The following is a 12,914-nucleotide window of genomic DNA, read 5'->3' as shown; positions in this document are numbered from 1 at the left end:
CATCACGTAGAAGGAAAATAATAAAAATAAAACATAATAAAATAATTCTCACGACGTTTCGGCCACAACGCAAGCAGCCTTCCTCAGTTTTATTTTTATTATTTTATTACTTCCCTTCTACGTGACTTTACCGAAAGAACCAAGAAGAAGTGCAAATTTGTTTTGGTATTTTTTAATTTGCCACGAAGCGGTGGTGACGTCACCATAGCGCTGGTGCCAGACTAGGTGCAGCCCGAGACCACGTGGCATTGTAACGGGCTAGTTCAGCTTCAGCTGATGCTCTTATTTCAGCCAATGAGAGCCTAGCTTTCACCTTCACTGCAGCCAATGGGAGGCCACATCTCCCCCCCTCCCCCCCCCCAGCTACGACCAGTTGCAGCCAATGGGAACTCGCGTCTCTCTCCCGGTCTAAGGCTCTCAGCCAATGGGAGCTCGCGTCTCATCCCCTGGTCTCAAGCTCTCAGCCAATGGGAGCGGGCGTCTCATCCCCTGGTCTCAAGCTCTCAGCCAATGGGAGCGCGCGTCTCATCCCCTGGTCTCAAGCTCTCAGCCAATGGGAGCGCCCGTCTCATCCCCTGGTCTCAAGCTCTCAGCCAATGGGAGCTCGCGTCTCATCCCCTGGTCTCAAGCTCTCAGCCAATGGGAGCGCGCGTCTCAGCCCCTGGTCTCAAGCTCTCAGCCAATGGGAGCGCGCGTCTCATCCCCTGGTCTCAAGCTCTCAGCCAATGGGAGCGCGCGTTTCATCCACTGGTCTCAAGCTCTCAGCCAATGGGAGCGCGCGTCTCATCCCCTGGTCTCAAGCTCTCAGCCAATGGGAGCGCGCGTTTCATCCCCTGGTCTCAAGCTCTCAGCCAATGGGAGCGCGCGTTTCATCCGCTGGTCTCAAGCTCTCAGCCAATGGGAGCGCGCGTTTCATCCCCTGGTCTCAAGCTCTCAGCCAATGGGAGCGCGCGTTTCATCCCCTGGTCTCAAGCTCTCAGCCAATGGGAGCGCGCGTCTCATCCCCTGGTCTCAAGTTCTCAGCCAATGGGAGCGCGCGTTTCATCCGCTGGTCTCAAGCTCTCAGCCAATGGGAGCGCGCGTTTCATCCCCTGGTCTCAAGCTCTCAGCCAATGGGAGCGCGCGTTTCATCCCCTGGTCTCAAGCTCTCAGCCAATGGGAGCGCGCGTCTCATCCCCTGGTCTCAAGTTCTCAGCCAATGGGAGCGCGCGTTTCATCCCCTGGTCTCAAGCTCTCAGCCAATGGGAGCGCGCGTCTCATCCCCTGGTCTCAAGCTCTCAGCCAATGGGAGCGCGCGTTTCATCCCCTGATCTCAAGCTCTCAGCCAATGGGAGCGCGCGTTTCATCCCCTGGTCTCAACCTCTCAGCCAATGGGAGCGCGCGTTTCATCCCCTGGTCTCAAGCTCTCAGCCAATGGGAGCGCGCGTTTCATCCACTGGTCTCAAGCTCTCAGCCAATGGGAGCGCGCGTTTCATCCCCTGGTCTCAAGCTCTCAGCCAATGGGAGCGCGCGTCTCATCCCCTGGTCTCAAGCTCTCAGCCAATGGGAGCGCGCGTTTCATCCCCTGGTCTCAAGCTCTCAGCCAATGGGAGCGCGCGTTTCATCCACTGGTCTCAAGCTCTCAGCCAATGGGAGCGCGCGTCTCATCCCCTGGTCTCAAGCTCTCAGCCAATGGGAGCGCGCGTTTCATCCCCTGGTCTCAAGCTCTCAGCCAATGGGAGCGCGCGTTTCATCCACTGGTCTCAAGCTCTCAGCCAATGGGAGCGCGCGTTTCATCCACTGGTCTCAAGCTCTCAGCCAATGGGAGCGCGCGTCTCATCCCCTGGTCTCAAGCTCTCAGCCAATGGGAGCGCGCGTTTCATCCCCTGGTCTCAAGCCTTCAGCCAATGGGAGCGCGCGTTTCATCCCCTGGTCTCAAGCTCTCAGCCAATGGGAGCGCGCGTTTCATCCACTGGTCTCAAGCTCTCAGCCAATGGGAGCGCGCGTTTCATCCACTGGTCTCAAGCTCTCAGCCAATGGGAGCGCGCGTCTCATCCCCTGGTCTCAAGCTCTCAGCCAATGGGAGCGCGCGTTTCATCCCCTGGTCTCAAGCTCTCAGCCAATGGGAGCGCGCGTTTCATCCCCTGGTCTCAAGCTCTCAGCCAATGGGAGCGCGCGTTTCATCCACTGGTCTCAAGCTCTCAGCCAATGGGAGCGCGCGTCTCATCCCCTGGTCTCAAGGTCTCAGCCAATGGGAGCGCGCGTTTCATTCCCTGGTCTAAAGCTCTCAGCCAATGGGAGCGCGCGTTTCATCCCCTGGTCTCAAGCTCTCAGCCAATGGGAGCGCGCGTTTCATCCCCTGGTCTCAAGCTCTCAGCCAATGGGAGCGCGCGTTTCATCCCCTGGTCTCAAGCTCTCAGCCAATGGGAGCGCGCGTTTCATCCACTGGTCTCAAGCTCTCAGCCAATGGGAGCGCGCGTCTCATCCCCTGGTCTCAAGCTCTCAGCCAATGGGAGCGCGCGTTTCATCCCCTGGTCTCAAGCTCTCAGCCAATGGGAGCGCGCGTTTCATCCCCTGGTCTCAAGCTCTCAGCCAATGGGAGCGCGCGTTTCATCCACTGGTCTCAAGCTCTCAGCCAATGGGAGCGCGCGTCTCATCCCCTGGTCTCAAGCTCTCAGCCAATGGGAGCGCGCGTTTCATCCCCTGGTCTCAAGCTCTCAGCCAATGGGAGCGCGCGTCTCATCCCCTGGTCTCAAGCTCTCAGCCAATGGGAGCGCGCGTTTCATCCCCTGATCTCAAGCTCTCAGCCAATGGGAGCGCGCGTTTCATCCCCTGGTCTCAACCTCTCAGCCAATGGGAGCGCGCGTTTCATCCCCTGGTCTCAAGCTCTCAGCCAATGGGAGCGCGCGTTTCATCCACTGGTCTCAAGCTCTCAGCCAATGGGAGCGCGCGTTTCATCCCCTGGTCTCAAGCTCTCAGCCAATGGGAGCGCGCGTCTCATCCCCTGGTCTCAAGCTCTCAGCCAATGGGAGCGCGCGTTTCATCCCCTGGTCTCAAGCTCTCAGCCAATGGGAGCGCGCGTTTCATCCCCTGGTCTCAAGCTCTCAGCCAATGGGAGCGCGCGTTTCATCCACTGGTCTCAAGCTCTCAGCCAATGGGAGCGCGCGTTTTATCCCCTGGTCTCAAGCTCTCAGCCAATGGGAGCGCGCGTTTCATCCACTGGTCTCAAGCTCTCAGCCAATGGGAGCGCGCGTTTTATCCCCTGGTCTCAAGCTCTCAGCCAATGGGAGCGCGCGTTTCATCCGCTGTTGTTGGGGCTGGTTGTTTACCTCACCGCAGCGCGCCCATCCTTCCCCGCGTCTCCGTCTTTTCGTCGTCTCCTCGGGCCCCCCTCAACACTTCCAAGGTGAGGGGGTGATGGGGGGGGCTTTTGCGTAGCGATGCAATTGTTGAGAGGCGAGGTCTCGGCCATAGGAACGTGGAAAGCGCGCTCGAGGCGAGGCGGGAGTTTCCGTGGTGGATTTTTTGTTGTTGTTGTTGCGTGAGACTCAACGATTCGCGTCGTGACGCAGTTAACGCCGCGCTAATGTATTCTCTGCCACGTTACCCTGCCCCCTCTACACCTCCTGCGTTACGTTACATTTGCGTTACAACGCAACGTTACTCTCGCGTTACGTTACGTTACTCTGCGTCACGTTACTCTCTCGTGTTCACGTCAATCTGCTGTTGCTGCTGCTGACACGAGATGCGTTTCGTTTCGTGCGTCCCCCGTAACATTCCGAGTTTGTAGGAAATCGGGCGTGGAATCGCATGACATGGATTCGACCATTAGTTGTATTTATCTGATAAGTCACGGGCCTCCCCTAGGTCGACTCAGCCTTAAACGAGTGTAGTGTGTACTGGAGAGCTAAAGGTGGCCCGGGTGTGGTGGTACTCGCTCACAGCACTTGCACCAAAAGCCTTTGTCTTTGTGTGTGCGAGTGTATGGGCAGCTGTTCTAGACTAATTTCAGGGTGCTGATTCCAAATCTGATCAGATTTGCTCTATCACATCTAATTTTTATGCTATAGGCATACCCCATTTTCATTGATTTTACCCGAAATTAACTCTGTCACTTATGATTGCAGGTTGTTGCGAGTCAGTGACTGCTTTAGTGTTAAAATATGGTGCTGTATTTTTAGGATAGTGTGTTTATAATATCAGTTTATGTAGATATCCACATTTATTTAATTTTTTTCTTCTGCAGTTTTTATTGAAAATGCAATATTTGATATCTCAAAAACCTGATGTGATAGACAAAAACTGATGCCAGATTTGGAATCGGCACCCCAAAATTACCTTAAAACCGTTGGAATACCTTATGCCAGAAAAAGTGTGTGACCAGTGTAATCGATGGTGAATATTTGAACCAGTCCTGGGCCTCCCCTAAGTCGACTCAGCCTCAAGTGGGTACTTGGTGCGGTGTGTAAACGTCAGCAGTAGGGAGACAAATGCAGCCCGCGTTGAGGTGTGGACCGCCTGCACCGTTGTTGTGCGTCTAAAGGTGCATTTCTAACAGCACTTTCCTAGTCTAGATTTGAAGTTTTCGTGACTGCAGGGATCCATACTCTTTGGTTCTTTCGATAAAGTCACGTGGGTATAAAATAAATTAAATTACGACGTTTCGATTGCAACACAAGCAATCATCGTCTGATGATGATCATCGTCTGATGATGATCATCTTCTGATGATGATTATCGTCTGATGATGATGATTGCTTGTGTTGCAATCGAAACGTCGTGATTTAATTTATTATATTTTATACCTACGTGACTTTACCGAAAGAACCAAAGAGCACTTTCCTAGTCTGGTGAAGGCTACATGGGGGACGTCGTTGTTGCTGCTGCTGCTGATGCTTCTTGTCCGTGTAACCGCGATCACCCCCCGTTATTGCAGCAGTCGTGGTGGTGCCGGTGATGTCCTCGGTAGAAGCGATGGACTCCCTGGAGGTGGCACCGGTGGCGCCCGAGCTCCACGCTGAGGAGCACTCCGACGACCAGGACCCGGAGGTCGTCGCCAGGAAGGGCAAGGCCAGGAAGGCCAAGGTGGCTATCAAGGTGGGCGTCAAGCCGTCTCCCACCAAGCCGCCCTACCTGCACGTCGGTGGCGGCGGCGGTGGCATTGGCGCCGGCGGCAAGAAGAAAAAGAAGAAGAAGAACCAGCCGGGAAAATACAGCCGGCTGGTGATCGACGTGATCCGCGCGCTGGGTGAGCGCGGCGGTTCATCGCTCGCCCGCGTGTACGCCGAGGCGCGCAAGGTGGAATGGTTCGACCAGGAGCACGGGCGCACCTACCTCAAGTACTCGGTGAAGGCACTGGTGCAGAACGACACGCTGCTGCAGGTGAAGGGCACGGGCGCCAACGGCTCCTTCAAGGTACGTGGGGCCCGCGGGCCGGCGAGCGGGCAGGCGGTCGGGTGGCAGCCGGCGCCTCTGGGTTATGTTGGAAATAGTCAAAAATTTTGTTGGGCTTTTCAGCATTCTGGTGGTGCTGAAAAACTGAATCAATTGGCACATTTGCCCACATGACAACTCCATTTGATTGTCTCCGTCGCAAAGCAGAGGGTTATAGTAAAAAAATGACATACTTGCACTTCGATTCAAACCCAAAATAAACGAATTATAATTGGTAAAACTTTTAATCGAGTCTCTGTGCATTTCATTTTGTGATTAAAATGAAATATGCTGACTTAAATTAAATCAGCAGACTGAGACTTGACTACAAATCCACAGGTGGTCCTCGAAGGAACGGAATTCTGTCTAAATTGACACTGAGGACCGATGTTTGTCCCATACTATACTGCATGTCCACCCTGTGTGTGTCTCCAGTGCGATTGAATTGTCTCACTAGGCTGTCGGCTGATTCTCTTGAGTTCGTGTCTCCACCTCGTGTGTGTGCGAGTCTCTCAGTGTTCTCACGTCATTTTCCGGCAGCTGAACAAGAACAAGCTGGAGAAGAAGGCGGCGGAGGAGAAGGGCAAATCCAAGCCTCCCGCCCCCACCTCCTCCAAGCCGGTGGGCAAGAAGAGCGTGGTGAAGGCCGAGCCCAAGGCGCTGAGGGGCATTGCCGAGGAGAAGAAAAAGAAGAAGGAGCAGAAGCAGAAGAGCCTCAAGGAGAAGAACAAGAAGGCCAAGCATTCCAAGAAGTCCGTGAAGACCTCGGTGGGAAAGTCGGTGTCCAAGGCTATCGCAAAGGGGAAGAAGCCGACCAAAGTGTCAAAGGTCAAGAGGGTGTAGGTCCCCCGCGCCAGCGCTGGCGTTCTGTAACCAGCCCCGGGCTTCTAGCGTCACTGAGTTAAGGAGTAAATGCCGTCGTCGGTTTAGCGCGTGGGTTTTCGCCGCCATTATTACGGAGCGTAATTAGATTTTTTCGGTGATTCGGCCAAGTTTATTTCGCGAGACCTTCCACCAGCAGATAAAAGCCAAAACAAGGTCAATGGTCACGTGTACGAGTGTTTAACAATGCGCCGATTTTTCTTGTGTCGGGTCCGTCACTGGAGATTTGACGAAACATTTTTCGAATGGCTGAATTTAGCAGCAATTGGGTTCTGGAATTTGGTTCTGAAAATTACGTAGCCTAACCCGGAGCTCACGTCTCAGTTGCCAGCATTAGTCTCACGCTGCTGTGGTTCTCAGTTTGCTTCTCAGTTGGTTATTGAGTACACTGAGTAAACGTGACATTCTTGTCGGGTGGTAGAGGGTTAATGACAAGACATTTGACATAAAACTATAACGTGGCCTAACTCCCAAAAACTATGGGATTTTCTTATTGGCTACAGACATCTACTTTTCATACGTTTTCTATTCCATTGGGATGGTCAGCGACCAGAATCAGAATTTTATTTAGACTGTAGGAATCCAATAAGCTATGAATCTTTTTTTTACAGATGTCCATTATTTCAAAGGTGTCCAGATTAACAATCCAAACTACAGCCGAGGCGTAATTGATCACACACACACAGTCATCAATGGACCTCTACATTGACGCAGTCATTAATGTTGGGTTTTTTTTTCTTTTCTCAAGGCTTATGTTGCTATAATTGTGCGTGCTCCTCTCTCTACAGAGCTCCCTTTACCCTGCAAAAATATCCGAGCTCAGCTATTTTCATAATGTATGTCCGCCACGGTATCAAAATATCCTATTGTCCAGCGCCGGGGGATTGTGAATCGGTCACTCCGTGCCCTCGCTCAAGAGACAAATTATCTTGGCGAAAATCGCTTAGCTGTGATCCCCTGAGCCACGAAATCGGTAGCAGTGTCGTACACACTCAGTGCCCGCCCACTCCACTCTCGCCAAATTGACCGCCGCCCCATCTTGGGTTCCTTACAAATTCGAGATCACTCTGAAGATAACGTTACCCCGGACGACTCTCACACCAGCTCGGAATCGTTTGCGGTTGATGCTGTTGCTACGGCAGAGTCCTTGAGTTGGTGCTTTGGTCTTGCTGGGTGTGGGCTTAATGCCGCCGTGGTTGCTCACGTTGGCTGGCCGTGCTGCCCCCCCCCCGCCCACCCACCCCCTCCCGCTGAGTGAGGACACCAGAAAGTAACTAAAAAAAAATTGATTGAACAGTTTAATGGGCAAAAACATTGAACAGAAAAAGTCATATCTGTCAATAACGCCTCAACAGGAAATATTTTAAAGAAGTTCACGAATAACACTGAGGCCTTAATAGGAAAAGTATACGATAGGCCATGTTTTGGGCAAATGGTCCCTTATCAAAGCTAAGTATTCAGTAGTGCACAAGCACAATTCATAAACTCGCATTCGTGAACAACAACAGCGTCTCCACAAAAAACAGATCGTTGTGCGCAAATCAAGTTTAATGTTGCACAAAATGAACTGCATCGTACAAACACTTCCATGGGTACTATCTCGTCAAGGAGCACAAACCATCGCGTGACCTGTCATCGCTCGCAGTGACGGCTTTTAGCTCATCGGCGAACAAAGACTCCACGTATTGCGCTTTTGCAGATGCGCTTCTGCGGCAATCTGGAAAGCTCTTCCGATATTAAGAAGCCACTGGAGCGATGCGCTTTTAAATCATATAGATTGAAAACTCATTTATTTGCAACTGCTTTTTGCGTTCAGTTTGGTTGTCCTTCCCCCACACCTCCGATTTGCACGGTTGACTATATGGTGCGAAAAAGGTTTGACATGTACACACGTAAGCTGGACCGCCTGATTCGAACTGCGTACTCTGGACTCCAGGGTGCATGAGTGGCCAATGTTTTTTATTCTAGGTCAAGGCTTAAACGTCATGGGCTGGGTCAGTGTCAAGTAGGTCAAGGTCAACGTCTGGGAGACCTACACCATAATCCACAATCCAGATTCTGGACTCCAGCGTCCTGAATCCAGTCTCTAAACCCAATAATCTGGAGTGCAGGTTTTTGTATTCCAAGCTCCATCGTCCGGGTCTTTAGGCAAAATTCTCCTCGCTCAGCACGGAGGCAGAGAAGCAGAGCCAGGAAGTGAATTTGACATTGGTGGAGATCAGGGGTCAGAAACCAAAATAACAAGAAGAGCCTTTTTCGAATTCGGTAAAAAAATGCAATATTTGAAAAGCTGCAATACGTGTGAATATGAAACTGATCCTGAATACATAACATCATGAAGCAGTCCTGAAAGAGCCGCAGGTTTCTGACCTCTGGTGTTGATAGAACAGAGCCAGCTTGCACGATCCAAACTTCAAGCGTAGATCCCTGTGTGATGTCTTTATCGAGTGTGCATGTGGTGCAGCTGCACCAGACCTATGAGCCGGAGGGTTACAGGCATTCAGCTTAAGAGAGGGGGGTGGGGGAGGGATAGTGGACACTGCCAACCACGCTACGTCACTGATGCCAAAACACGGCTACCCCGGTGATCTGTGCAACGATTTGTGTCCGGTCACTTCGCTGCACAAATTACCATCTGGTGAAGTGGAGTTTTCTCATAATTTTGGTCAAGCACCGCTTGGAGAGCAATATGTGTGTAGTTAATAGGATGTAGTGAACAACTGCATGCGCGGCTTATTTGTCAGTCCGCCGCTGCACGATGGCCTCTCCGTGCCATGCGGTTCGTGAGGGTTATTTGACCATGCTTAACCGTGCGGGTTGGGGAAGGTGTGGAGCGGAGTTGTCAAACTCGTACATTATGTAGCTGATCCGCCCTGTTCCTGTCCTGCAGATTATAACGAGGGGGACAGGTTAGCTCAATAGACAAAAAAAAGTTCGGAGACGATGAGTAGATACTGTGTGTTGTGTTCTGTCCTCCGGAGATGTGGGCGACTCCATAGCAGCGGAGCACCAAAGGTTTGTCGAACGGCTAAACGTTATTTCAAAGTGTTCAGAATGGAGTCCGCTTAAATTTATATTGAGGTCGTGCCCCATGCCCTACAGTGCATGTGGGGCTCGCCGTCCTTTCCCTAGTCATCATTGCCTTCTCATAATACAAAAACGCACCTTTAGTAATTAGCAGAGTACACCATTATAGTGTAATTTATCAAAGGTGAACTCACACCGGCTGCAATTAAAACTATGCACGTTTCTGCATTACCCTCTGCTGATAATGTAGCGAGTGCAGTGCAGGAGTGTGGAGACAGGACATGGACAAGGGAGGCCGTTTGAATGATCACCTTCAGGGTTTGTGAGTGATATCTATCTGCTCCCTCTTGTTTGGCCAGTCATACGAATGGACCCTTTGCCTTGTGTCCGGGGAAGCGGTTGCGGTAGTGATCGTGCAGCGCTAGGAGGGGCAGGAATGTTGTCTGAGCGGTGGTGACCCTTGGAGAGCTGTGAATGTGCCACGTGTGCAAAGTGGTCTCCCACCTCTAGTGCGGATGCCCCTTCAGTTTCACAACCACCGGCTGAAGCTTAAGAAATGTTTAAATGATACCTTTTTGCAAACAGGTAAAGCGTTATATTTACTTGTGTGGCCATGTTACAACATCTGGGCGGTGGTGACTATGCACGTGGCCTGCAATCCATCACTGTGAAGGCAGTAAGGGTTCGTGGATCACCGCACACATTTTGCAAAACTTCTTTCCTGTGGGAATCAAGGAGGAGCCATACATACCCTGGCTCGCCAGAAAAAGGGAGTAATGCAAAGTACGGACAAATATCTGTACTGGATAAAGTGTTGCTCCCTTGCACGGGTGAGTTTTCTCCTAGGTGCTCCGGTTTCCTCCCACATGTAAAAACGCCCATCAATTGTCAGAAAACATCTAAATATATAGAGGACCGCAGAGCTTGGGAAATTGTTGGTAGTGCCGGCTCAGTGCGTGATTTCTGCCTTCCAGCTTTTGTGGTTCGCAAGGAGATTGGGAGATGCTATTTGTATGGACGATGACGCTATATGTAATACTAAACAATTATGCATTGGCAATTTGCATTATTATTGTTGTGACTGGCCGCTGCGTATTAAAAAACGATTGCAATACAAAGGTGAAATATTTTAAATTTCTTGTAACTAACAGACCCAGGACCAAAAGCTTTGCCCACCTGGCGTGTCGCAAATTGGTGTCACATAAACCCTGTCACATTCAAATTTTCTATCATTTGTCCAATCCAAGTTCTTTTGCAGAACATTTTCACAAAGCAGACACTTGCTGCCACAACAAAAATTGTATAACCCTCGTACAAATATATTTTCTTGGGTTTGCCACACTGACGATCACACCTTCAACTCCGTGACTTAGAGGTAAAGGTTGGTGGACCACGTAGGGATCGGAGATCTGCATCGGGTTAGTTGACACGGCTCAGCGTTCGCGGAGACAACCGCTTTTGGCAGATGTTCCCAGCTGAAATCTGGCAAACCGGCATGGTTAATACTACAAGTGTCTGTATACTAAGCGCCGTCTGCATCACTTAGTGGACAGTAAAGATCCTGTGACGTCATTCGCAAGAGAAGGCTATCGTGTGCTGGCTTCGTGATCCAAATTCTGAAATGTTTAGTAAATTTCAGTTCATTTTTCAGCATTCTGATGTCTTGGTGAATGCCAGTTAAATTTCGATTTAAAGCTTTCGTGACTGCAGGGATTCATTCATCTTCTTGGTTCTTTCGGTAAAGTCACGTAGAGGAAAAATAATAAAATGATAAAAATAAAACATAATAAAATAATATTTTATTTTAGAATGTTTTTTTTATTATAATATTTTATTATGTTTTCTTTTTATTATTTTTCCTCTACGTGACTTTACCAAAAGAACCAAGAAGATGAATGCCAGTTAATTGAGATGACACAGCAGCAACCATCGCCCCCCTACTGGCAGACTAATGGACTTTGCTGCACTGCCCTCTGCTTTCAATATAGCCCCGGCAGCCCCCTACCACCACTGATTCTCTGTATGGTGGTTGCCCATCCAGGCAATAGCCAGGCTGCAACCTGCTTAGCTTCTGAGATCTGATTAGATTGGGCACATGGTTGGTGATATGGTCGTCGGCTCCCTACGGAGTCAAAGTGTCCACGTGTTGCCCCCGACTCGAATGAGCCATCCAGCGTCATCTTCGGACCGACGGCTGACCCGATGGTTTAGCTTTGCCTGGCTTTGTGCTGTCCGCTCACCGCTTTGCGAAACACGTTTTTGTTGTGTTGTTTGATTTTTATCGCTTTTTTTCTATACATAAAAGGTTTTTCAATATTTGTCAGTTGTGAAGACCATTTTTGTTTAATTTTTTGCCCTTTACAGTACATCCGGGCGCCGCGGTGGCGAGATGTGAACTCCCTTGCCTGGTATGCAGGAGATCGTGGGTTCAATCCCGACCCTGACGCCTGAATATTTGGAGTATGCATGTTCTCCCCGTGGTCGCTTGGATTTTTCTCTGGGGACTTCCGGTTTTCCCCTCCACATTTAGAATCAAAATGTGCTCAAAATATTTAGCTGTTATACATTTCCACCTGATAAGCCACTTAATTGAGCTATCATTTGTGTGACCAGGTCGCTTCTGAACAAGTGCTATAAATGCAAATTCCTTTGTCATGGCCCTCTTCCCCCTCCAACCCAGCTTAAATATACGCTGCCAAGCGTGGTGCTGTTCATTCAGACGCTGTCTTTCCGACAGACCTGTTCTTCACCTGAGGACGGCTGCTTGCGTTGTGGCCGAAACGTCGTGAGAATTATTTTATTATGTTTTATTTTTTATTATTTTATTATTTCCCTTCTACGTGACTTTACCCAAAGAACCAAGAAGATGAATCCCTGCAGTCACGAAAGCTTTAAATCGAAATTTAAGGGCTATAAACTTCAGTGGTGCTTACCTGAGTACTGCAGATGTTGGGCAATTGTTGGTGCTGACACGCCACGTGGCTGCCTACCAGAGGTTTTGATTCCTTACCCGTACCCGGCCGCGCCAGGGTCGCAAACGGGTACCCGTACCCGGCCGTACCCGTACCCTACCTGTACCCGGCCGGGTACAGTGACTTTACCGAAAGAACCAAGAAGGTTTATATTTGGTTATATTGTCATTTGAAAAATAAGGGTAAATTGTGACAATGAAATTTTTTTATAACAGTGTGTATTTCCACGTAACTTTTGGGGTTAAAAAAATGTCAGAAGCAACTATTGGCCCCCGGGCATCTTCACTTTATCAAATGTGACCCTCTTTGCAAAAAAGTTTGGACACCCCTGCCCTTAGGCAATCGGATAGAGGGTGTGGCCACTGGGTTAGAGGGCGTGGCTACTGGATAGGGGGCGTGGCTACTGGGTTAGAGGGCGTGGCTACTGGATAGGGGGCGTGGCTACTGGATAGGGGGCGTGGCTACTGGGTTAGAGGGCGTGGCAGCTGAATAAGGGGGCGTGGCTACTGGATAGGGGGGCGTGGAAGCTGAATAAGGGGGCGTGGCAGCTGAATAAGAGGGCGTGGCAGCTGAATAAGGGGGCGTGGCAGCTGAGCAAGGGGGCGTGACTACCGAGTAAGGG

General features: G+C 50.5%; 1 protein-coding gene across 1 annotated transcript; it reads left to right on the top strand.

Moving 5' to 3' along the window:
- Positions 1-3,240: 3,240 nt before the first annotated feature.
- Positions 3,241-11,639, top strand: LOC133357985 (histone H1.10). Its single transcript, XM_061576236.1, has 3 exons — positions 3,241-3,385; positions 4,915-5,393; positions 5,952-11,639. Exons 2-3 carry the CDS (start codon positions 4,935-4,937, stop codon positions 6,252-6,254), a joined length of 762 nt encoding a protein of 253 aa, XP_061432220.1. The 5' UTR covers positions 3,241-3,385; positions 4,915-4,934; the 3' UTR covers positions 6,255-11,639.
- The last annotated feature ends 1,275 nt before the right edge of the window (positions 11,640-12,914 follow it).

Source organism: Lethenteron reissneri, chromosome 60, assembly GCF_015708825.2.
Source record: "Lethenteron reissneri isolate LAM-NWPU_2019-01 chromosome 60, ASM1570882v1, whole genome shotgun sequence".
NCBI classification, from domain to species: domain Eukaryota; kingdom Metazoa; phylum Chordata; class Hyperoartia; order Petromyzontiformes; family Petromyzontidae; genus Lethenteron; species Lethenteron reissneri.
This window is presented reverse-complemented; position numbering and strand designations above follow the sequence as displayed.